The sequence below is a fragment of the Ambystoma mexicanum genome, chromosome 11, assembly GCF_040938575.1.
Source record: "Ambystoma mexicanum isolate Mex_15411 chromosome 11, UKY_AmexF1_1, whole genome shotgun sequence".
Taxonomy (NCBI): Eukaryota; Metazoa; Chordata; class Amphibia; order Caudata; family Ambystomatidae; genus Ambystoma; species Ambystoma mexicanum.
In genome coordinates this window covers 36691315-36717538 of record NC_090934.1, presented here as the reverse complement: position 1 = coordinate 36717538, position 26224 = coordinate 36691315, and the positions used below count along the sequence as shown (strand labels likewise).

Genomic DNA, 26224 nt, shown 5'->3' with positions numbered 1-26224 from the left:
AAATTGTCTTCACTGAAAGCAAAACCGCAGAAGGCACTTATAGCCACCACATACCACACCAGAGCGACAATCTATATCGCCAGGAGGATGAAAAAGATAAAATTCCTATCCAACAAGTGGGTGTTATCTACTCACCTGCAGTTAACCCAATCTAACTGCTGATTTAAATGGATTTGAAGGCTCTTGTGAGAAATATTAGCCTCATTTCCTCCTTCAACAGGTTTTTAAAAAATCTGTATTGATACCGTTAGAAGTGCATAATTTTTTTGTTAGAATAGACCTCTTCAGTTTGTCACAACCATGGTTACTGGCTATAAAATGTCTGACCATAGGAGCTGTTAGAATTGTATTCCTGATACATCTCTTATGCTCACTTATTCGTACTTAAATTTTTCATTCCGTTTTTCCAATATACAATTTTGAACACAGACACCAAATGGCATACACAACACCGCTCGTGTTGCAATTGGTGAACCCCTTCTATTGCCACGGTCTTGCTAGGCCGATATCTACACAGGTGCTACTTTTCGGTAGTGCACAGCACTTGCACATACCACAGGGAGCACGGCCACCCGGTTTTGCCAGACCCCATTGTTCAGTGATAGTTCATGGTTCACTACTTCTATGCTTCAGCATTTGTAGTGGATTGCTGAATTTTGAGCAAGTCACGTTGTTCCTGCTTTGAAATACATTTTTTGTTCGGTCACCTAGATTGACAGATCAGAATATTGTCATGATTTGCCATGCACTTGACTTGCATATTGCACCGATAGAAAACATATTTTTTAAACTAGGTACCAGATGCAGCATACTATTTAAGATTAGGATAGCCTAAAGTTGTTAATGAGCTGGCCCAGGTTAATGCACCACCCCATGCATGTAGAGTCTTTGCGTTAAAGTTCATACTTATTTGGATTGCCATAGAGGTGTTGCTCTAACATATATGATGCCTTTCTGTGTACTGGATTGAAGCTGGGCACAGAAGATGGTAAGAAGCTAGTTTTATACCCCTCCCATCCTCTTGTGTTTTCTTAGCTACTGCTGCAACCTCTGTTTGCACTTAATTGTTGAGTGCCATTAGTTTGGGTACGGAATTAGGTTGGTCTCTTAAACTGTCGGGCTTTAAACTCTCTCATATCACACTTGAACTGGTGTCGACCAACTTGAGGCCACCACCCTTCTAAACTCCTCCTCAGGAGATAACTTGGTGCATTGGAGTGGGCTAGGTACCGTTTGTGATGGACAGGAGTGGGCCTCTTCCCTCAAGTGTGTGTCATGGAAGCAGGAAGGGCTGGTATGGCTCGCTGGGTAGTGGAATTTCAGCAGGGTTCGGAGGGGAGCAAAGAGTAATCTGTGCTTGCACCCCCCCACTGCATAACTCCACATTCACCAAGGCGGGTGGTCCAGTTGTGCCCAATACTGGCAGAGGAAATCGGGCGATGGGCAAGCAGGTCATGATGGATCACTTGAAGGCATGGTCCCAAATCTCAGCAGGAATGAGTCATGACGACTCATGGTAGCCAATGAGCCCCCAAGGACGGTTGACATTGCAAGATGAAGGATGTAGGCAAGGGGCCAGGTTTTATAGACTCCTGTTTACACAGGTGGGCTGTTTTGTTCTGATGAGAGCTTAGCACAAGCAAAGAAACATTATACAAGGTTAACTGTTCAGAGCCTCTTAGTGCAGAGGTCTGTGGATTCAGTGGTATGCGAGAACCTGGGCTGATTCCCGCCGAGACCTTTGCCCTAGACCTAATTGGACTCCATTAACCCAAACCCGATCTCATTGAAAAACTCCAGCGAGTAAAGTAATGGTGAAACTATAATAACTTCCTACTGGAAATGTGCCTCAGTCCACTTGGGTGTGTAGTCGCTGAGTGCAACTACATTCTTTTGGCACGTGTTGCATTGTTCCTGTGAAGCCAGGATCAATGCTAGTAGAGACCTTCCTGATCATTCCATAGTTCTCTTTGTGGTGCGTGCTTGATTGAATGGTTTTCACCCTCGACACTGGTCACCCAGGATGTCTCATCCATGGCCAGCTGCCAGTATGTCTTCCTGAGTTGACACTCTGGGGGTGTGATGATGAGATTTCTCTCATGTGCTAACCCTAACAGCGTTGTACAAGGGTTTCCCATGTGATGAACTTGTCACTACAAACCAACAGACCAGAATCTTCTCTAATTTTGGAGGCCACTTTCCAGTTTAGGTGGCGACCGGGTTTGAGGCACCATTTAATTAGCCATCTTCAGGTAGCATATGATATCAGGCTTTGTAATGCTGAGTCTTATCCCTCCCTGGCTCGTTTGGAGGTTTGTGTTCCTGATGATGATGGCGACAGACTTGAGAGGCAGTCGGCCTGTGAGTTGACATCCAGTCACATCCTTTTCTTCTAAGGATAATTCTTGCCATTTGGCCGCGAGGTGAGCCAATTGAGATGTATGTTTCCTGGTTCCTCTCACTGGTTCGTCCAAAATGTAGGTTTTGAAGTGCTCTGTCAGGCAGGGCACGCTAGAATGTCCTCATTGAGCTGAGTAGTTGTACTGCGACACATCGGAATCAAATGGCACCATTTGCTCTGCCATGCTGCTCTTCATCGCAATGGTGCCTAAGCTGTAGCCTCTGATGTCCACTGCAGGGATTGTTCTAGGATTGGGCTAAAATGGCTTGTTGTGTGTCTGTGTTACTCGATGGAATTCAATGTGTCCTGGCAAAGCTCAGACCTTGAAGTTGTTTGCTTCTTTGGTAAGCATCTTCACTGTTCTCCTTGTGGAGTTGTCCACACATTTGGTGAGGCCTATAAAGGACATCAGTTGTCCTTAGTTGAGAGCAAAGCTGCAGTAATGGCACCTACCAGAGGAAGTTTGGTTGTAGCCCAGTCTTGTGCGATCTTGTATATCGAGTTTTCCACATCGGATTCTAGAAACAAATCCTTGTCTTTTCGGTGTCATGTCCCTGTCTTGTATTCGAGGGGGGGCTTTGTGAGCGTCTGAGTCACTGTTGGGAAGCGTTTCTCCCTTTGTCTTGAATGAGCATGTATCCCAAACCATCTTTATATAGCTGATTAACCAAGAATGGTTCATTTACAAATTGGATACTATTAGGGGTGTCACAGTATTGGTTTTGATGGTACGATAACCTTCTTGCCAAATGACGGTATATCATGGTTATCGCGGTATAGAAGGTGGAGTTAACTAATCTTAACAAATATTTTCTAAAAGGTCATAAATTGTCAGATTTATCATCGCAAACAAAACCAGGCACCCAGGGCCAGATATGGGCTTTTCAACATACTTTCCACTGAAAGCCACCCCTTGCTTCCACCAAACACAAACATGTGTGGAGAGGAGGAAGGGGGGATCTCTGCTGCGACTGGCAAAGCAAACTGAATAGCTTTTCTTAAGAGGTCATTTAGGCTTTTAGCTCCCCCACTGGCTACTGGTGAAGAGGAACATGTTGCCATCTTGATAACCTGCATGCCAGAGATCAATGGAGGCTGATGGTAGTATACACTTGTGTGCATACATACACGCGCGCACACACACTCTTTTTACGTTACAGCCTTTAGTTTACTTGCGGGCCAAAAGGTGTTCAGTAATCACGGACATATTACCCTTTGGTATGGCAGCAGGGAATACCCACAGAGATGAGTGAATTTCGCAGTGTGACTTAATATATGTAAATTCAATGATAGAACCAGGGAAATTCCCCATTGTTATGTTTAGAAAACATTATCCATTATAAATATATAAACCCCAAAGCCGCCAATCCAAAGTAAACCCTTTTCCTTCTTGGCACTGTATTTATTCCTCCTATTGCTAACATATTGATTTTGTGTCGGGCACGTGTGGTTTATGGAATGGCATTAAAAACTGCTCCAACTGAACTACTTGGCAGACGGCACATCCAACAGTGCAAGACCAAGACTGCGCAGCACTTGCTTACTGCAGCCTTTCCAAATCAGATTGAAAAGCTCACTTAACGGTATAAACAATGTGACGGTTATTTTTGTTCAATGAAGTGGTTCACGGTATCTTTAACGGTATACCGTTATCCCGGTACATCCCTAGATACCATTGGATCCCCACTTTTCAAAGGAAGTCTTTCACAGCACATTCCTGTTTGAGTCAAACTTCTGTGGTGTTGTCTGATGTTTAGGTTGCTGAGATTCTTGATGTTTGTTTATTTTTATATATTTTAGTGCTTGCAGTGCAAACCTAGCTTGAGTAGCAGAACACTTTTCAACAGTATGGTGCCAGCATTTGGCTTTGGATTTTATACAGTAACGCAGTACTGTTGGGGAGGGCAGGATCTTAATCCGGCAGTTATTGTTGAAAGAGCCATGTTTTTATTGTTTTGAAAAGTGGAGGGTGGTCTGGGTATTTGAAGCCTCAGCCAGCTGTCAGTTCCACATGGGCTGGTTATGGCAGGAGAAGGGCTGCTTGCGAATCTTGTCTTTGCGGGCTAGTTTAGATTTCAACGTTTTGATAGTTTTGCTACTTGAGCTGCAAGAGCCTCCATCAGTGTGGTGTTTAGCTGGAAATTATTTTGCTGTTCGAGTACCTGGTCTAACCGCCCACCCCCTTCTCTCTCCCCGATCCCCAATTTATCAGTGGAAGTGTTCATCGGTAACCCCTTATCTCTCCCCGATCCCCAATTTATAAGCGGAAGTGTTCATCGGCAAGTGGTCGAGAGGCTGGAGCAACAGCTACCAAGAGGAGCTGCTTTGAGCTCCCCATGCCAACTGGTGTCATACGAACATGCACATTTGTGCCTGAGTGACATTTGGGTGCAATCAATGGTATGGAGAAAAAAAATCATTCAATCACTCCAATGTCGCTGTTTTGAAATCCCGGTATTTCAGTTTTAAATTGTTTTGCCAAAGTAGCATTTTTTAAATCTGAGTTTATTTTAATCTTGTGTTACTCTTTTAATCTTCTTATTCTACTGATTTATTTTGATCCATTCATTAAAATACACCATCCTAGGAACACTTTCATGAGGATTTACTTTAATAGCTCCTAGGACACTATGAGTAACATACGGTCAGAGGAAAATCCTGACACCCTGGAGGTATTTCCTGGTCCATTAGTTTCAATTTCGACCCTTGAAGCTGACAAAGCTGTCGTAGCTAAATCAGCGGCTTGCGGGTTTAGCCCACAATAAAACAAAGTCTTTATTAAAAAAAAAAGTCGACCTGGCCAACTGATCAACCACTTAGTGATAAGTATGGACCTTAATCCAAGGCGAGGAGGGGGCTGGCGTGAAAGCGGGTGGGGAAATGTAGGATGGGGGTAGTCCTGAATGTTGTGGAGAGGGCAGGGGTGAGGTGTGGTGGGATACATGGGGATGTCAGGGAACAAACGGGGGGGGGGGGGGGGTGCAACACGGGTAGAGGCTGGGGGATTCTAAGTAGAGTAGTGGGGGCATGGGAAGGATGGTTCAGTGGTGGGACCCCTCTGAAAAAGAGAACAGGAACGGTATTGGTATATGGGTACAAGGGCAGGAGAGGGGGGTGGCGTTATTCAGTTTTTGTAGGGAACTTGAGCAGTTGCATGTGTTGGCCGCCTGGGAGTGAGCAATATAAACTGCTTGTAGGAAATAGGGGGGCGAGCAGTTGGGGTCACGCAAAGTACACACCAACCACTTTGTGGTCTCTAAACACACACAACTTGTTCTGTTCGAGGCTCCTTTGTCGTGATACCTGCAGTTTTGAATATCCTTGTTTTGAAAGGGTCGCGGGTATTGAAGCCTGCACAGTGTTGGACAGATATGTTTGAATTTGTGGGCGCCTGTAATGAGATGGCATGCGGCATGGGGGGGCGGTGCACGGCTGGAAACCCAGTGAGGAGGACGTTTCCTCTCTCATTGTGAGAGATCACAGCCCCTTGGACCACTGTGTGGAAGTAATGATAGGTGGGAGGGGGGGGGGACAGCGAAGTTTAAGTTTGATTTTGCACAGTGTGGCGATCTGTAGCTATGCATTTTGCACCTTTTTGGCAGCATGCTTGTAGGAAAGGCTACTTCAAGGGAACTGGCTGAGTTTGGCAGCTGCAGGGTTAATCCTTCAGGCACATGTTGCCCAGCTATTGCTGCGCAAGTTATTTCATGGGGTGACTGAGGAGGACAAATTCGGCCTTCTGGGGCTTTCGTTTGGGGTACGGCCGACCTCCCCCCACCCCATGTTCGGTTGATAACCAGGCATTCGCAGAGGTGAGCAATGTCCTAGGGGCTGCTGACCTTAAAATACAGCCGAGTGTCGTCTTCGTACTGGTGGATGGCTATGTTGGGGTCATTTAGGAAAGTTCACTGCATAACTAAAGTCTTGAAAATGTCTCTATCGCCTAAATTACTCCTTCATAATCGCCGACACGTGGCCCATGTTCTGCTCTATCCTTGCACTTTGTGAAGGCACATTTATTTTATGCATTAATAGTATTTAACGTGTGTGTACATTTGGAGATAGCTTGCAGATTAATTACATTCAACTTCTGCAAAAATGTAAACTCTCAACTCTTCGAAGTAATCGAAGGTGTTTTGCAATTTTTAATTGATTTTTCTTTAAAAATATTTTATTTTTATATCGGTCAGCAAATGTTTGAATAGCCACTCCATTATCATAAATTTCAAAGATTGGTTTTGAGATTATCTAGCGCCTGGTTGTAGTCCACGAGAGTCTGGTTAGCTTGATACCAACAGCTAGCTGAAGTTGTGTCCTACCAGACTAACTAGTGTAGTAGAAATGTAACTCTGGGTGTTTGGGAATGTGCCCATTAGGACACATCTAGAAGACTTTTAAACTATAGCGGGTTATAGATAATGGACTAAAGATTATAGTTTGCCTCTGATGTGCAATTTGGATTTGCAATTCGCTATATACTATCTCTGAGTTCCTGAGAGGGAACTTCTGCTTACTGGCTGGCTCCGGGTACTCAGGAGCTACTTTTAGACCCTACTTGGTCGAAATTGGAATTCAATGAACAGGAGCCAGAAGTAGCTCCCGAGTGTCAGTATTTTCATGTAACTAGGAGTCGCCCATTATGACACAGGAGCTAGTCCAGTCACATAAATGGAGTACCTGCAAGATGGCAGAAGTAGCTTTTTTGACAAACTTGGGCATTTGCCAAAAAATCACATTCCCTGACCCCCCAACCCCTCACCTTCTATTGCTGTGTTGCTATGTCTTGTACTCTAGTGCTGTACTTTGAATCCCCCGCCTCTTGCCATGTTGCTTTATCTGCCTTCACTTTCATGTTCTCTTTACATTGCTTTTTCTTTCCGTATTTCTTTTCTGTCAGTTCTGCCTTGGCGCTGCTACCTCTCGTTTAAAGGAGAGTTCCGGGACTTTTTTTTTATTGTCCCTACGGTTCGGCCATGTGTTTTTAAGCATAACTCGGTAGATCGTGGAAAACTTTCCTATGGACCTTACCCGACTTTTCGTCCATTAACGCACTCGAAATCAGCCGCCATTTTCTGATAATCCTATCACTTGCCGCATCGCCCTGGCTCACCTGCTTTTGCGGCACTAAATCAAATCCCCCGCCCCTGAAACAGACTTGATCAAAACATTCATATTCCCCGCCTCTATCCGTGACGTGACTGAGCTGCGTAGGCAAACGCGCCCAGGCGTCTTCTACGCGACTCCACACAGAACCAGGAAATCAACACAGATGAGCTCAAACAACACAGCGCGCCACAATTGGGAATATGAAACTGTACTTTTAAATTAAACCGCAAGATTGTAAATTTGGTAAAGTAAATTTATTTGACATCAAATGTTTTGAGAATATTCAGCGATTAGCATTTTTATTTGCACATGTTCCAAAAAGTTCCGTTTCGAGGCACACGATGTTCCTTTGCTGTACACAGGGTCTTAGATCATCTCACAATACAGCGCCACAATTCAGAATATGAAACAGTGGTTTAAAAGCAAACGGCAAGATTGTACATTTGGCAAAGTACATTTATTTGACATCAAATGTTTTGAGAATATTCAGCGATTTGCATTTTTATTTGTTCACATTCCGAAAAGTTCGTTTCGAGGCACACGATGTTCCTTTGCTGTACACAGGGTCTTAGATAAATGAATTTTTATTTGCTCTCGATCCAAAATATTTCGTCTTGAGGCAAGCGATGTTCGTGTGCAGTAGACATGGTGTTGGTTTACGATAAAATAAGCTCTTCGGTCGCACTGATAATCGCATGGCTGTTCCAACAACGAGGCACTAGGCCACCACAACGGTCTGTATGTTGCATCTAGCCGTTAGTACCGCGTAAGGGCATACTTGTACTTGGCGATCGTCCCATAAAATGGTCAGGGTGGTAACGTTGTTCACGCGGAGAAGCAACTGGCGGTTAAAGAAGCCGTCCGCCGGTGTCTGGTACTCGTGACACATGCAGTAATGCATGATGTACCTGTTTGAAAAACATAAACAATGAAATTAGTCTCACCATCAGATCTTTATTAAAATTATTCATTTTATATATTCGGTCGGTAAATTTTTTCATAGCTAGGACAGTGCAACTGGGTTTTAAACGTCAAGGGGGGGCTGTAGGATACTGAGACAGTCCCTCAGTGCAGGGGTTGACAGGGAGTGCAGGTGGAGAGTGGAAGGGCCCAGGACCGAGATCGCAGACAGTGGACCAGTTGTTGCAGGGGAGAGGGAGAGAGAAAGCAGAAGCAAAGGTTTTGAGGTGCTTCCGTAAAAGTAGACGGTTCTCCCCAAGATAGTGTGCGGTACAAAACAACATGCCACATAGAACGAACAAGTACAACTTAACCCGTCTTTAAAGCAACTGTATAGTAATTAAATTGCGGTATAAACTCATCTAAAGAGTTACTTACATTATATTTGCATTTTCCATTGCGTCTGTGCGTAGGGCAGCCCCGAAATACCACTCCTTCTATGCCGACGTTATTTCTTCTAATGAACGAACATGAAATGGCTTTCGTTTCTGAAATTATATTCATTATCGTTTCTTACGTGGTCCAGGCCTGTCAAGGTCAAAATACAATAGAACCTTATTCTGAGTCGTGGGCCATTCTGGCACCCGAGAAAAAATCAAAGCAGCTGACCTTCACTTCGAACGAGCACACATTCCAAGTTAGCTACATTCAGTGTAAGGCATTCTCACAGGACTTGAAATTTACACTCCATCTTTGCATTTTGTCTGCGTGCTTTGCAGCCACACAGAACCATAAATACGGAGAGATTCTATATTTATTGAAAAATGATTTATATTACTGTTTGGTTTAATTTAATGCGCAAATGAACAAGGGTGGAGAGACACATTGCATGTACACTGAGCAATCACTTTTATTTAGACAATACATAGATACACATATTCAATGGGCCTGCGACATGAGGAGACTTGAGAGAACAGACAATCAAATTACAATCATTTAAACCGTGATGTGTATTTCTCAATGAGTTCTTCTTTAGGTGGACATGGAACAGATGCAATGTTGGGTGGCAATGCAGTTGTCCCCTGCACAGGTTCGTTCACAGCTCCATTTATGTGCCTATCTAGGACGTCAACAATAAGTTTCTCAATAAACTCATATTGCATATCCTCAAACACTGGTTTGATCACCCATTGTTTACTTCTTTTAGTGAAGGCCTTATTGTAGCGAAGCGTCCCTAAAGTTCCGGTCGTCCTACTTTGTTGACGGCCAACATTATGGTTATGTGCCAAGACCGCTAAAAGAGTCCGATTTATCATGCCCTCCATGCCAAAATGCAATCGTTTTGGCCTGTACTTTAGGCACATATTGTGGAACACCTCCAAATCTCCTGTGTGGCAGAATTCCGTGAGTCCACTCAAAGCTTTTGTTATAGTTTTATCAAATACAATCTTTTCAATGGCTTTGTGAGTGGGTGATGAAGGAATCAACCACTTCTTCTTCCGTGCCTCCTCTGTGGACAAATGGCCATGTTCACAATTGTGGAAATGTTGGTTCGTGTTCCATCGGTGAACATTTGTACAGTGTGGCATTACTGACCGCCATTTTTCCAGTAGAATTTCCAACGACCCTCCACATGTTTTTGAGCTCCACCAAAGATGGTTGCTGATTGACTTGGACCACTGTGAAATAACTTGCAATTCTTTTTTTTTACCTGCAGCCGACAATTTTTTATTGATTGATTTTGCAAGATGCCAAACGTCAAATTGGTGATTTATATTTTTGTACTGTTCTCTCATTGTCTTGGCAATTGAAACGTGTCTGTCCGTGGCTATCAGGTCGATCACCATTCCCCGCGATTGTAGTTCTTGCAATGATGCTACAAAGCCAACTTTCTCCATGGCCACTGAGGATGTACTTTGTGACACCTGCACGACCACCGAACTCACAATTTTCTTACTTTCCATGTCCTGAAAGTGGTAGGTGCAGTACTTGACTGAAAATCCTGGGCTGTCGCACTGTCCATCACCGGCTAGCCTGAACCGTTTGCCCGCGAATGTACTATCAATAGACATTTTTTCCATTCTCCAAGCTTCGCTAATGGCTGGAAATAGATAATCGGTTTGGTATTTGTAGAACTGAGTTTTCGCAATGAAATGGATTCCCACAAACTGAAAGAACGACTCTAATTTTTTAAAACTTGAACCACTAAAAAGTGCAGCCGCTGCACAAAGTAGATTGCCTGCTGGCAGTTGTCCCAGCATAGGTTGTGCAGACCATGTGAAAGGATGATATTTTGTACAGGTGGCATGTATTTTAAGGTTAGTGCCTCGAATTGCACGAGTCACATTAATCAATGGCTCCCCACATACTTCCCCACCAACCAAATGCCCACATTTCATCCGAATAATAATATCAATCAAACAACTATCGAAAACAATGAATTTGGCCTCTTTCCTTATACTGTCACTCTGCATCCCAGCTGGTTCGGCCTGTAACGTTGAGGACATGTCACTCACATGAAAGGTAGAATCTCTGATATCGTCTTCCGCTATGTTCAGTGATATTGATGGTGTTTCATTGTCGTCTACTTCATTCTCTTCCATTGCAACATCTGTTCCTTCTCCGGCGATGGGTGAATAAAACAATTTCTTCAACTTTCTCGCGGTCTTAGTTTTTGCGGGTGTGGATTCTGTGAATTGATCTCCGACTGCATCCGAACTACCAGGAGGACATTCACTATCAATGGCTGGTGGTGGTATAGCTCCGTTGTCAATCACTTCATATTCTTCCCATTGGCACGATGCATCTCAAGTCCCTGCCAAAAGGTTTGACAAGCAACATCTCTCGTTCGCTTCACTGTCTGTGTAGATCTAGTTCGTACACCCACTCGCAACTAGAGGACAGATTGGAAAAGGGATGTTCAGTTTAAACACAACTTACAGTATTGAACTATTAACAGTGAAAAACAACATAATATAGTGCCCAGGACACTAACCTTCTTTTGCTTTCTTTTCTTTGAAACTTTCTTGCCTCGAACTTCAACATCAGGACGCTGTTGCTCCGACTCGTGTGTGCATGTCTCCACTTCCTCTTGCGCTGCAACGACTATATTTTCATGATAAGCACATCCATCACGCACTGACGCTCCATCGACTCCCTGAAACATAGAACTTTCATTAGTATGTATAATAATATTGAAAACACAAAATGTACTTGGGGACCAATACCCACGTACATCTCAATAGCAAAACACGAATGAACGCTTTGTGTAGAACATTCAAACGACAATTATTCACGCATTGTTGATCTAGTTAGATGGAACTGTCAAGATCCATACCTCGGGCTCCTCATAGACTTCCATTGATGATATTATTGAAGATGATGCTTCAGTGACTCCCTGAAACACAGTAATTGCATTAGTATGGTTTTCTATTTTGATAAAAAGAACATAAAGTTTGTGCAGGCGTCAACGGCTCATCTAAATAGACCTGCACAAATGATCAGTTGTCTAAAATAAATAATGGATATCTAAATATGATTCGATTTGCTCGATCGTTGGAAGTGTCACCACCCAGAAATCTGCATCAACTACTAGGGGTGATGTTCTTGTAGAAGAAGCTCCGTCATCTCCCTGAAACATAGTACTTGCGTTAATAAAGAAGGAAGTATAGCGGATGTAATCAAGTCATATGATCTCGCTTGATCGAGCTGTCAGTATCCATACCTCGAAATGCATAAGAACATCAAGGGACGATGTGACTGCGGTGCACACTTCTGCAAGCTGTTGCGCCGACCCGTAACTGCACGCTCCCCCTTCTTCTTGGACTAATGCTCCATCGACTCCCTGAAACATAGGACTTTCATTAGTAATGAACACAATATTGCGGTATCGATCACCCCTCTTGTCCGCAAAGACTTCTAGGACTCTACTTTCAAGCTCAGAGGGTGGATATCCGCAATATCGGACCCATTCTCTTATCTGATCTATTGTCTTAGGGAAAACATGCATTATAGTACCTTCAGATTTATTATGGGTCTTCGAAGGACAACCGCCAATGGAACAGGCAGGCATTGTGGAAAGTTCTGAAAAGTAAAGATCAACAATTCTCTATGAATACCATTGTGATAAAAAATTAAATACATAAAAGGTTCAATGCAAGGTATGTTTTGGTTCTTGGAACTATACACGTTATTCACATGCGGATAAGTATTTGAATAACTTTAAAAAAATACAAAAATAATTTCACTAAACTCAGAACATGTGACTAGTTCCTTGCATGTACTGTCTTGAACGAAAAGAAATTGGACGCAAAATGAGTATGGTACATGGCCTTACCTTGACGAGCAAACAGTTAGATGCAGGGATCAGAGTAGTTTCTTGTCGTAGAACAGGGAGCAGTTCACAGGTTGCAAACTGATGAGTTTGCTCAAAGTGGTCACGGAAGTTCACAGAGACGAAGAGCAGACAACCAGCACCTTCACGGGTTGACTAGCAAAGCGCAAAGAAGTTCTCATTAGAAATATGAAGTGGGTTATAAAGAATTCGAAACAGGGGTGTGTTTGTGAATGAATGACGTGTATATGTCGTGGCATTATGCGGTTTGCAGGGGGGCGTCCCGCGTGAGGGGAGATGCTTGGCAGGAGACACGGGGTCTGGCGGTAGACATGGGAACAACAACCCATGCTCTATAGACCACTTTGAAGTGTACATGGTCTTTGGCACCTCTTGGCCTTTATCGCTCCCTGACAGCTCCACTTGCCAGCACAAGTACCCCGGTGCGAACTGCCTTTGATAGGGCGGGGGGTGGATTGGGGCGGTGGTCGTGCAGACAAGACACAGGAAGACTCGTGAATGGAGACACACTTATGTGGATTGCAGGGGGCCGTCCAGCGTGAGGGGAGATGCTTGGCAGGAGACACGGGGTCTGGCGGTAGACATGGGAACAACAACCCATGCTCTATAGACCACTTTGAAGTGTACATGGTCTTTGGCACCTCTTGGCCTTTATCGCTCCCTGACAGCTCCACTTGCCAGCACAAGTACCCCGGTGCGAACTGCCTTTGATAGGGCGGGGGGTGGATTGGGGCGGTGGTCGTGCAGACAAGACACAGGAAGACTCGTGAATGGAGACACACTTATGTGGATTGCAGGGGGCCGTCCAGCGTGAGGGGAGATGCTTGGCAGGAGACACGGGGTCTGGCGGTAGACATGGGAACAACAACCCATGCTCTATAGACCACTTTGAAGTGTACATGGTCTTTGGCACCTCTTGGCCTTTATCGCTCCCTGACAGCTCCACTTGCCAGCACAAGTACCCCGGTGCGAACTGCCTTTGATAGGGCGGGGGGTGGATTGGGGCGGTGGTCGTGCAGACAAGACACAGGAAGACTCGTGAATGGAGACACACTTATGTGGATTGCAGGGGGCCGTCCAGCGTGAGGGGAGATGCTTGGCAGGAGACACGGGGTCTGGCGGTAGACATGGGAACAACAACCCATGCTCTATAGACCACTTTGAAGTGTACATGGTCTTTGGCACCTCTTGGCCTTTATCGCTCCCTGACAGCTCCACTTGCCAGCGCAAGTACCCCCGTGCGGGCGGTGGTCGTGCAGACAAGACTCGTTTGCCGTAGGGCCTCACCAAGGAGAGGCCATCTAACTGCATGTAAGAGGCAGGCTGCAGGATCTAGTACATGGAAGGCAGGGGGGTGAGTTTATAAATACCTCAGCCTCCCAGGAGAATATATGGGTGCAGTTCACCCTGGAGACCCTGAACAAAGTGGTGTGGTAAGTATTTTTGGGGGAGGAGGCAAGGCCGGGAGGCTTGATGCCAACCCGCAAAATAACATATGTATGTCTGCTGCATATGGGTTCAACGGTTATGTGGATTGAAGGTGGGCGGCCAGCGTGAGGGAGGATGCTGGCCGGAGACATGTGGTGTGACAAGACAAGGCACAGGAAGACTATTCAATGGAGACACACTAGATTCATTTAAAAAATCAAAACAACCATTGTTAAAATATATGTTGGGTTTTATTTTAGATCTTAATTTCAATTGAACATAAATAATAAACATTACACATTGTAAAGTTGCGGTTGCAGCACATCCCGGGAAAAGCCGCGGTATTGTCCACTGTCGCTGGGGAAATGTTGTCTAATGGCAAGTACCGCACAGGCAGGTATTACTCTCCGAACGCGGTGTCCGAGCCTCCCGTGAAGCCACCAAGTGAAGCAACGATAGGCCACCAGCCTGTACCACCTGTGAAAATGAAAGATGCAAACTGTATTAAAATGACAACTTTCTTATCACTGTCGATTCAGGTACAAAAATGTCATTCTGCTTTGAAAAAAATTCTATCTAGAAAATGCACAACATGGAACCAATTTACATGCATTCGAATGATATGTAGATGTAGTTTTATATGTGGGAGACGACCATGAAATAGTAGTGGCATCACTGACATCACAACCAGAGTATACTTACTCGTTACTCGGATTACGCGGACGAACAGTGCCGCAAAGTTCGTGCATAAGCACCATCATCATCCTCAACACTGTCCGTGAGAGGCAGGCTTCCCTGAACTCTGGCAGCTCGGTGATGCATTGCGGACTTGGCTCGCCTTCCGAAATGTAGGCCAAGCACCCGGAATTTTCACGGCAGCAGCAGTTCTCCTCCTCAGTTGGCATTAGCTCGCAACGATTGCACGTGCACCAGGTGGAGACGCCGTCCATGCGACATGGTCCAGGCTCTTCATCCGTTGACTGGTCCTCCCAACTGCCGTCCGAATCCCCATCGTTTTCGCGTGCTTGCCTTTCCAGTAGTTCTTCCTCGGTGTACTCGGGCTCGTACATATACGGCATTATTGTAGCCATTGTGTGGTAAAGAAAGTAAAATAATTTATAGCGGTGGTACTGGTATCTGTTCACACGGGCTACAATCAACGAAGGTATTTGACCAGAGCACAGAAACGAGTCACAGAATACTCAAAGTAACACAGCGAGAGTAATGGAATCGAAAATCTGCTGCTGTGTGTTGTGAAACGGTGTGTTTATACTTATTGAGGAAAGAGGCGTCCTGCCGTTTCCATGGCGACACTTCATTAGCTGAGGCGCAGCGATTGTTGACACGAAACGTGCTTTGGCGTTGGGAAATGGGCGGTACGCGTCTGCTGATGTCAGGCTCGGGGGCGGGGGATTTGATTTAGTGCCGCAAAAGCAGGTGAGCCAGGGCGATGCGGCAAGTGATAGGATTATCATAAAATGGCGGCTGATTTCGAGTGCGTTAATGGACGAAAAGTCGGGTAAGGTCCATAGGAAAGTTTTCCACGATCTACCGAGTTATGCTTAAAAACACATGGCCGAACCGTAGGGACAATAAAAAAAAAAAGTCCCGGAACTCTCCTTTAACTCTTTATCCCGGCTTGCTGCTACTTGATACTGCCACTACATCTACCCTGCCACATTTATTTTTCTTTGCTCCACCACTTTTTTCATCTTGATGTGACAGACCTTGCTTGCTCCCTTTCTCTTTACTGCTCCTGCCGAATTGAGTCCTAATACATGAATCTAACTTAGAAATGAGGCACAACTTTACCTTATGCCAAGTACATATGACCCTTTATGCTTTACGTGTCTTCTGGAGATATACTATTGTACCTCTAAATGAAATTCCTATTCACTGTTCATGTCACTCAGATCAGTATATTTGTATGCCATCAATTGGCTTGGGGAGCCAAAAGTAGCTGTTGGTTTCAAGCTGACCAGGCTCTTCTAGGCCCTATCCTGGAGCTAGTTAGCTCCCAGATCCCAGCAATTTCGTACTTATACTGAACAAATACTAATTTCAATACCTGAACTAGATGCTTTGAGTCATACGTTTTGTTGTTGTAGCTGGACTAATTCACTGAAGAGCAAGATTAACTTTAATTTAGCATTTTAGTTTGGTCTATTAGGTGCTACTTGCACAACCTACAAGCCAAAACGATAACATTAGAGTACAGATTGGGGAGAAATGGCGTACGGGGTGGGAGAAAAGGCATATGAGGCGGGAAACAAAGCTTTTTTGGTTGTTTGGTTATTTTTCCATCCATTGTCCACCTATGGCCATTCACACCCAGTTCCTGCCCCTCCCCGCCTCTCTTGGTGCCTCTGTAATAAACCTGCAGCGTGGGCCAAAGCTTTACTTGGCGAACGAAGGATAATGTAGGACAACATTAATTTTATACTACTTAAAGTCCTCTTGGGAGGATAGCTCAGGGGCAACGTGCTCGCCTTGGAAGCAAGACGAGACAGAGCACCACAGGTTCAATCCCCGGGTCCACGCTTGGAAACCTCTGAGTATTAAGCTCGTTAAAGATAACCAATCAATCAGTGGACCAAGACTCATGAAAACCAACTACACGCGTGTTGACTAGCAGAGAAGTGTTACTACACGACTTTCCTCCAACTGTCGGTCCTTCTACACTGGGCAGCTAATCGCTTGACAGCAAAGCAGTGATAAACAGCCATAATGGTTTGGGAAACTGCCAACCGCAGTCTTGAAAAAGCATCGCCAGAAATCCTAGATTGGGCAATAGCAACGCTGTAGCAGGTAGGCCGATGCTGACACTGACTAGGCCTCTTTGTTGTAATTGGCTGCCATTGTCACATAATGGCAAGGAGTGGGTTGGCTGGCAGATGAGTCAGTGTAGAAGACCTCTTTGCCACTAAACAAGGTTGTCAGGAAAGCATTGGGAAAGTTGGAAGACCTGGTTTTAAGGTGTGGGAGAGCTGGGAGGAGTTCAACCTACAAAGGGGGGCAGGGCGGGGGGGTGTCAATCTGCTTATTTATAACTCCTGTTGGGGAGGCAAGGCAGTGCTCGTATGAAGTTTTGATCTTCTGCTACAGTGCTTTTCTTGCTTACTTTAACACATTGCATGTTGTTATTTGGAATACCCTTGTATTGTTAATGCCAAACCTCAAAAAACCTAAACGCTGCCAGATGTGGGGGGGCCACCCTTTTGCGTAATGTGCTTGTGTTAATCACCTGCGTGTTGGCCCCTGGTCTTATCGAGTACTAAAGCCTTCTTCTCGATCTTTTTGCTTTAGAAACCTATCCTGCTGCAGGGCCACGAGAGGTCCATTACCCAGATCAAATATAACCGAGAAGGCGATCTCCTCTTCACCGTCGCAAAAGATCCGGTAGGTTTACGCTTTCCGAGCCCTGCCGCAGGAACTTGCCCAGACATCCGTCTGATCCTGTGTCTTGCTTTTCACGGAGAGGATCCAGTAGTCTCTTCCTGTGTGTTGGGATGTCTCGGTCCTATGATGCAGTGCGCGCAAGTGGGTCTTTTATGCATCATTCAATTCTACCGTATTTTGAATACATCAGGGTTTTATTCTTGGCTGTGTTGCTCAATGTTTAATTGCGACGCTGCGATTGGGGCGCAGGGATGCGTGCTAATGGGTTGTTCCCTTTTAGGCAAGTACTGGGAATGCCTATGACCAGTCTGCCATCGTGGAGCTTACCCAATAGTTCTTTAGCTTCTCTGTTGGGAGTGGATTTTCACGCTGTTTATACACCTGAGACAGTAAGAGGTACCATCCAAATCCTTGTTCATTGTCACTAAAGGGGCTTGCACGCATTTAGCACATATGTTCCCGTAGTACTGAAACCATGAGGGGTAGTCCGTTTCTTTTCTGTAGGTCACCGCATTTTACCACTGTTTTTTTGGGGAGATGTAGTCAGATAACGCCCGTGCTTTTCTGCTTCTGGTCTCTTTGTTCAGCTGTTTCTAACCTGGCCCTTTATCTTTGCAGATTGTCAATGTCTGGTACTCGGTGAACGGGGAGCGGCTCGGCACCTATAATGGGCATACAGGAGCCGTCTGGTGCGTCGACTGTGACTGTATCCTTTTGCACGAGAACTATAGGCCTGTCCTGCCTGCAGCTTGCCCACTTCACAGAATTCAACTTATGCTGAACAGAGATTAGGGCCCAGCGATGGACCGCCATAGCCTGAGGAATCGGTCCCAGTAACCTGTGAGACAGCATGTCTCGGAGGCACCAGGTGACTGGTGTCCCAAGTGTCCTCGAGGCTGCAAGACTAGGGGACCAGTGCGGCTCTTAGTCTCATAAGTACATGTTGGATGAAAACGCTGCTGAAAACCTTTAGGAAGATTGCAAAAGATCACTGGCTTATAACTGGCCTCTGCCACATCGACGTACGCAGAGGCCGGCACAGTAGCTATCTGAGAGGGGCAGCGGGAACCTATGATTTGCCATGATTATTGCCATAATAAGTCTGTTACTGTGCCGGAGTGCCTGCCCCCAGTCTCATGTAGGGACAGCACTTGCGTGAATGCCGGAGCCCATCCCCACTGGCCTAATACCAGTCTTGTGGTAGCATGATCACTGCCACACAGTTACTGAACGAACATTATTTATTGAAATTGCCCATCCTAATATGCCGTACTGGAATCAAACGATCCTGCTCTCCCCCCCCCCCCCCCCCCCCCCCCATGTCTTTTCATTCACCTTTGAAGAACCAAACGTGTCAATTATGGCATTTGTCATTCCCTGCTTGGGGGCTCAGTTCTGATTCATGTCCCTGGTAATCCACGGGTAACCCATTTCGCCACTGAGAATCGCAGCTTTCCTTCCATTCCATTACAGGTGCACTGTTGACAGAGTGGTAAATACTTGAGCAAATATCTCATCGGACATTAGTCACTCACACGCTGGTCAGATGGGGCGGTTAGCAGATGGGAACGGAAAGTACCACTTCGACTCTATTTTTGTGGTACACAAGCAGATGACATTCTTATCAAAACACACACATTTTCTTCCTAGATATGTGTCCAAAGATCTGCTCTAGTTATGATTGCACATTAAGTTGTGATCTCTCATTTTTCCTCTACAAACCTGGTATTACAAAAAATATATATTTTCTGTTTAACATCATACTTCCAAGGTCCTGCCTATTGCCATTTTTAAGCCTTACAGGATTTCCTTCTACCTAACCCATATTCTTTGCTTTCCTCTCTCAAGCACACCCTTGTGCATCTCCTCCTAAAAAAACTATTAAAAAAAAAAAAACTTCTGCAGACTCCCTCCTGTCTGGCCAACTACCTCCCTAGCTCTAATACACCCTTCCTTGGGGAAACTCCTGGAGAAGTTGGTCTTCTCCCAACTGACCCAACACAATGAGTTTGTTGGTTTTTTACATGACCGTCACTCTGGATTCCTAGCATCCAGAGACACGTAAACTGCTCTCCTGAACACCCATGAAGCACTGCTCGCAAATCTTACTCCAACTCTCCTGCTGTTCTCATTCTCCTTGACCTCTCTTCCGCCTTTGACACAGTCATCCATTCTATCCTCATAAAGCGGCTCCAATATACTCTTTTTATCTCAGACCGGGCCCTAGATTGGTTGACCTCCTTCCTCGTTGCCTGCCCTTCCCAAGTGCGCCTGGGCGCCTTCGCTGCCTCCACCACTCTCTCCACATGTGGTGTTCCCCAGGGCTCTATCCGCTCGCCTTAGCTTTTCAACCTCTACCTTGCACCTCTTGCTGAACTCATCTCTTGCCTTCTCTCCTCATTTCCACTCTTGCGCAGATGAGACGCAACTCTTATTCGAGCTCCCCTCTTCCTTCTCTCTCATCCATGACTGCCTTATCTGCTATTCAGTCTTGGTGCACCTCCAGTGATCTGTACTGCCAGTAAGACCGAGATCCTTCCTATTGGGACACCTGCTTTCTGTTTCCCTCCTGCCCTCTATGGGCTCACTTCCGTCTCCTTCCACTGAGGCCAGAAACCTTAGGGTCATCTAGACTCCTCTGTCTCCTTGTACTCCTCACATCTTGGACATTGCCAAGAAGTTCCACTTTCAGCTTCACCTCCTTAGAGTCAGTCTCCCTTTTCTCACCTTCCCCCCAGAAGCTCAAAGTCTCTAGAGCTCTGGTCCTCTCCAGGCTAGATTACTGTAACAGCCTCTTCCTGAACCTGCCTCTGTCTTCGCTCCGTCCTCTTCAACTAATCCAGAATAGGGGGTGCAAGACTTATCCTTGGCCTCAAACCTTGCGGCTGCATCTCTCCAGCCCTAAAATCTCTCCACTGGTTTCCGGTTGTTGCAAGGATCAAATTAAAGACCCTTTGCGTTATCCACAAGCCTGTCTGGGGCCTGGGACCAGGCTACCTGCAACTCTCTTACCAAATACTCTCCTTCCAGATCCCTTCAATCTTCTGGCTTCAACTCTGCTGATCAAAAGCTCATCCAAGCAGAGAGCTGAGGGCAGCTCTCTCTCCTCAGCTGGCTTCTTCCTATGCAACAGCTTCCCTTTTTCTCGCCATCTTGAACCGCACTACCTCAAGTTCTGCAAAGAACTCGAGACCTTTCTCTTTTCCATCTCCTTCCCTCTCCCCTCCCATTCTAACCCTCCCTTCTGTCACTGAGATTGTCAGCCTTGTACATCAAGAGTCCCATAGGTTCCTAGCCTTCTGCCCTATCACTCCCAGCCCCGCCTGCACTGTCTTCTGGGTCCACACCTGCCTGTCGGGTGGTTTGTCTCGGCCCTGCACTTACCTGCACTGCACTGTTAGGCGCTACAAAATACACCTGTTAGCTGTTTATCCCCTGGCACCTCATCTTGATTCCCATCCTACTTTTATCATAGTGACTGTCTGGTTTCTGGTCCTCCACTGAGCCACTTTGAATGCAGTAACATTTCCCACCACATGTTAGCGGGGGATGTCATTACGCGCTTACGTGTGATGTCACTTTGTAAATATTGCAACAGTCCTAGTTCAAATAGCTACACTGTCAAGTCTGTTTTTCGTTGCATTTACTTTACATTTTTTTAAATTACAGTATATTGTCGAATAAGGACATTTCCATCCTCTTCGTGCACAACCACGTAAATAGCACCCCACCACAAGCAAAAAGAGCCCGGGTGCAGCCTCCCTCCCCCCCCCTTCCACACCTGAATGTTGCTGTTAGCCCTTCAATTGGGGGTCACAGGATAAACTTTATTTTGTATTGTATTTTCCATGCTATTGTCTTGCCTTTGTGAGAATAAAAATGCCCATTTCATTACATGTTACTGCAGTTGTCCTATATGCCACTTTAACTTCTAAAACGGATGAATTTGGTTGTATGATCTACTAATGGCAGCTGACATCACACATTAAGTATGCAGAATCTAATGTATATTGAAAGGACTCTCTGGTTGCAGAATCTAATGTATATTGAAAGGACTCTCTGGTTGCAGTTTTAGGTTTCAAATTGGTTTATATCCGAGCAGGCAAATGGGGGACCCTGTCGTGCTTGAGTGGCATGTGGCAAATGTATGAATGACCTGCTTCTCAAGTGGGGACCCTGGTGTGCTCGAGTGGCACATCCCTGCTGTGAGGGCATGGGCAGTAGGATTATATCCAACGTGGCAAATGGATGAATCACATGCTGCTCAGAGAGGGGACCCTGCCATGCTAGAGTGGCACAGCTCTGAGGGAATGGGCGGTAGGCCATCATTGCTCTCAGTCCTGGGGAATGGGCGGTAGGCCATCATTGCTCTCAGTCCTGGGGAATGGGCGGTAGGCCATCATTGCATTGCTCTCAGTCCTGGGGATCAGTCCTGGGGAATGGGTGGTAGGCCATCATTGCTCCCAGTCCTGGGGAATGAGCGGTAGGCCATCATTGCTCCCAGTCCTGGGGGGAATGAGCGGTAGGCCATCATTGCTCTCAGTCCTGGGGAATGAGCGGTAGGCCATCATTGCTCTCAGTCCTGGGGAATGGGCGGTAGGCCATCATTGCTCTCAGTCCTGGGGAATGGGCGGTAGGCCATCATTGCTCTCAGTCCTGGGGAATGGGCGGTAGGCCATCATTGCTCTCAGTCCTGGGGAATGGGCGGTAGGCCATCATTGCTCTCAGTCCTGGGGAATGGGCGGTAGGCCATCATTGCTCTCAGTCCTGGGGAATGGGCGGTAGGCCATCATTGCTCCCAGTCCTGGGGAATGAGCGGTAGGCCATCATTGCTCTCAGTCCTGGGGAATGGGCGGTAGGCCATCATTGCTCTCAGTCCTGGGGAATGAGCGGTAGGCCATCATTGCTCTCAGTCCTGGGGAATGGGCGGTAGGCCATCATTGCTCCCAGTCCTGGGGAATGAGCGGTAGGCCATCATTGCTCTCAGTCCTGGGGAATGGGCGGTAGGCCATCATTGCTCTCAGTCCTGGGGAATGGGCGGTAGGCCATCATTGCTCTCAGTCCTGGGGAATGAGCGGTAGGCCATCATTGCTCTGTCCTGGGGAATGAGCGGTAGACCATGCTCTCAGTCCTGGGGATCAGTCCTGGGGAATGGGCGGTAGGCCATCATTGCTCCCAGTCCTGGGGAATGAGCGGTAGGCCATCATTGCTCCCAGTCCTGGGGAATGGGCGGTAGGCCATCATTGCTCCCAGTCCTGGGGAATGGGCGGTAGGCCATCATTGCTCCCAGTCCTGGGGAATGGGCGGTAGGCCATCATTGCTCCCAGTCCTGGGGAATGAGCGGTAGGCCATCATTGCTCCCAGTCCTGGGGAATGAGCGGTAGGCCATCATTGCTCCCAGTCCTGGGGGGAATGAGCGGTAGGCCATCATTGCTCTCAGTCCTGGGGAATGAGCGGTAGGCCATCATTGCTCTCAGTCCTGGGGAATGGGCGGTAGGCCATCATTGCTCTCAGTCCTGGGGAATGGGCGGTAGGCCATCATTGCTCTCAGTCCTGGGGAATGGGCGGTAGGCCATCATTGCTCTCAGTCCTGGGGAATGGGCGGTAGGCCATCATTGCTCCCAGTCCTGGGGAATGAGCGGTAGGCCATCATTGCTCCCAGTCCTGGGGAATGAGCGGTAGGCCATCATTGCTCCCAGTCCTGGGGAATGGGCGGTAGGCCATCATTGCTCCCAGTCCTGGGGAATGAGCGGTAGGCCATCATTGCTCTCAGTCCTGGGGAATGGGCGGTAGGCCATCATTGCTCCCAGTCCTGGGGAATGAGCGGTAGGCCATCATTGCTCTCAGTCCTGGGGAATGGGCGGTAGGCCATCATTGCTCTCAGTCCTGGGGAATGGGCGGTAGGCCATCATTGCTCTCAGTCCTGGGGAATGAGCGGTAGGCCATCATTGCTCTCAGTCCTGGGGAATGAGCGGTAGGCCATGCTCTCAGTCCTGGGGAATGAGCGGTAGGCCATCATTGCTCTCAGTCCTGGGGAATGAGCGGTAGGCCATCATTGCCCTCAGTCCTGGGGAATGAGCGGTAGGCTTGCCCCCAGTGCTTGCTGCATGTCCGATATTGATGTTGCTTCTCATCTCTACTCTGTGCGATTCACCCTCGGTCTCTGGAATTTAATGCCAGCTATAATGTGACTGTTCACCTTGGTTCCTGCCCTCCAGAGATGCACTTCCTGGACACTGGTGCTGCAAGGGTTCTCTGTTCTCATGCTCCTTAACCTTTGCACCAGGGGATACCAGGCACGTGCTCACCGGCTCCGCTGATAACTCCTGCAGACTCTTTGATTGTGAAACAGGTATGTGTTTGCTTATTGCAATTGATTAGTTTGACAAGTAGTCTGCCAGTGTTGGGGTAATGTTCTCCTTGCACAGCAGGAGAGCATTTGGTCAGAAGTGAATTCCCTCTTTGTTAGAGCTGCGTTGGCAGAACGGGTTTGGTTGTGTCGGGGAGATTCTCTTTCTGGCTTGCTGCTTAGGAATTAATGTTTCTCATTGATCTCTGGTAGTCTTAGAGATGTCTCTTTCTGGCTAGAGTACCTTTTAAGAAGGTGCTGTACGGTATCAGTCTCCCCTGAGGGCGTTCTGTCTTTTGGGGTCAAAGCTCTTCCCTTAGTGCAGTGGCTGGAGTATGACGAGAGTACTGTCTTTGTCAGTGATAGAGGCTCGTTTGGCAGATGTTGCCTTTAGTCATGTAAGGCCTTGAATTAAGGCTACGGATGGAAGAACGAGAGGGATGGATCAGAGGTGGTCTTCCTGCAGGGTGGGCTTTGCCAACCCCTCCCCCCCTACACTCGAATTGTGTCTGGTAATCTATTAGTATTCAAGGAAGTCCCAACTCGCCCAGTTGGTGGCTTTGGGTCATTGCTCTAAGGTTTTCAATATGTTAGGTACTACTTTTGGATGTTGGAGATAAAAGTAAATTTTAAGGGAGCAAAAGAGTTACCAAACAAAAAATGGATTCATAACTTTGAAAAAGATTATTTTTGTTTTTAATCGGTTTTCTTTTAATTGAGAATGTCTGTAAATGACTTGACGAATACATCTCTACTAGCCAGAGAAGCCACTCGCCCCCCAGACATGAACGCCAATGGCCTCCTTGGGAGTACAAGTTTGATTGTACAGAGTGAAATGGGTGCTGCGTCTCTGCAGCCCTGATTGGCAGTCTCTTTGACACTGGAGTTGTATGTAAGTGGATTTAATATAGCAGAAACCTAGCTAGCAAGCAATACAGCACTGTGCGAAAAAGCGGTGAGCATGCAGAGGAGGAATGGGAAAGACTGGGGGAGTGAATCGGGGAAGGAGGTGGAGCAGTGGGTTGAAAAAAAAATAGTTCTGTAGTTGCCTTTAGAAATGGTGAGTATTTGCAGCCAGACACACTTGTCACTTGTCACGTGTATGTGATTTTGGTTGGGGGAAATGTAGCTTTCTGACTTTTGGGGGGGGTATAGTCCTATTTGTTCGTACTGTCAGATGGGCTGCAGCACATCGACCACTTTCATGGAAGCCAGGAAGGAGGTCCGCAGTCTAAATGAGGCAGAGCGAGGACGATGATTTCCAAGTCTGCTGCTGTGATGAAGGGATTGTTTTTCCAAAGGGAATGGTGCATTTTCTTTGTATTGTTGTGGTTTGAAGGAAAGGTTGCCGTCTATAAATCGGAGGGATTTGGCTCTGGATGCGAGCTGGGGAGGGAAGTCATCCATTTTCATTCCTGGAAGTCAGTTTTGCATTTGAGGGTGTTTGGTGCAGGGTGTAAGGAGGATGGATTCTGTTTGAGCGGGGTTAAATTTCAGGGTAGGTGCTTGACATCCATTACTGTAGAAGTGAGAGGCTGAATGTTGTTGATGTAATTGCCCTTTTTGGTAAAGCTGGTTGGTGTTAGTCTATTGGCTAGATCTTGATGTCATGGTTGGCCATTCTGTCCACCATTGGTTCTGTGAATAGACTGGGGATAGGATGGGCTTTTTGGGACAGGAAGTTTACGTGATAGTGTGATTTGTGGGTGGCCCTCTTGGCGAGCTGGCTTTTTGCGGTAGGCATCCACCATGAGTTTACTAAACCCCATGTGGCTTGTAAGTATATTGAGATGTTTTACTGTCTGCTATTACAAAGGCAGTGAATCGGCTGAGCAGACAAGTAGAAAGGGACGAATCTCTCCATAATGAGGCCATTGTGGTCATCTTAGTGCTGCATCCTTGCTGGGATCAGGATTGATGGAGCTGCAGGAGGTTCTGTTTGGAGCACTTTACGTGTAACTGAAGGGCCACTGCTTTTTTGTTCTTTCTCATGTTGAATTAGTAGTTTGCCAAGTAATCTGTGGCAATTGGAGGCTTCTTCTGGGGGTGGACAGTCTCGAATAACATCTGCAAAGATGTGTTGTGAATGGAGGCATAGATGAAGAGCAGTGGGATGCGTGATTTTTCAGACACTTTTGTGTTGACGACGCCTCGGGGGAAGAACTCTTCATTGGTGGTGGCCTTAAGCGCGGTGAATTTGCTGATCCGTTCAAGTGTCATTGTGGCGTATCCTGTGGTGAGTGGTGTGACTTTGCTGCTCTTGGGGTAGTCTAATATTGACACTTTA

General features: G+C 46.5%; 1 protein-coding gene across 1 annotated transcript in view; it reads left to right on the top strand.

The window, feature by feature from the left end:
• EIF3I (eukaryotic translation initiation factor 3 subunit I) overlaps positions 1-26224 on the top strand; it is a 64235-nt gene that overhangs the window by 10435 nt on the left and 27576 nt on the right. Inside the window, exons 2-4 of the mRNA XM_069622482.1 lie at positions 17496-17588; positions 18207-18294; positions 23875-23940. Of these exons, the coding sequence (XP_069478583.1) occupies positions 17496-17588; positions 18207-18294; positions 23875-23940 (247 nt within the window). The remainder of the gene's footprint in view (positions 1-17495; positions 17589-18206; positions 18295-23874; positions 23941-26224) is intronic.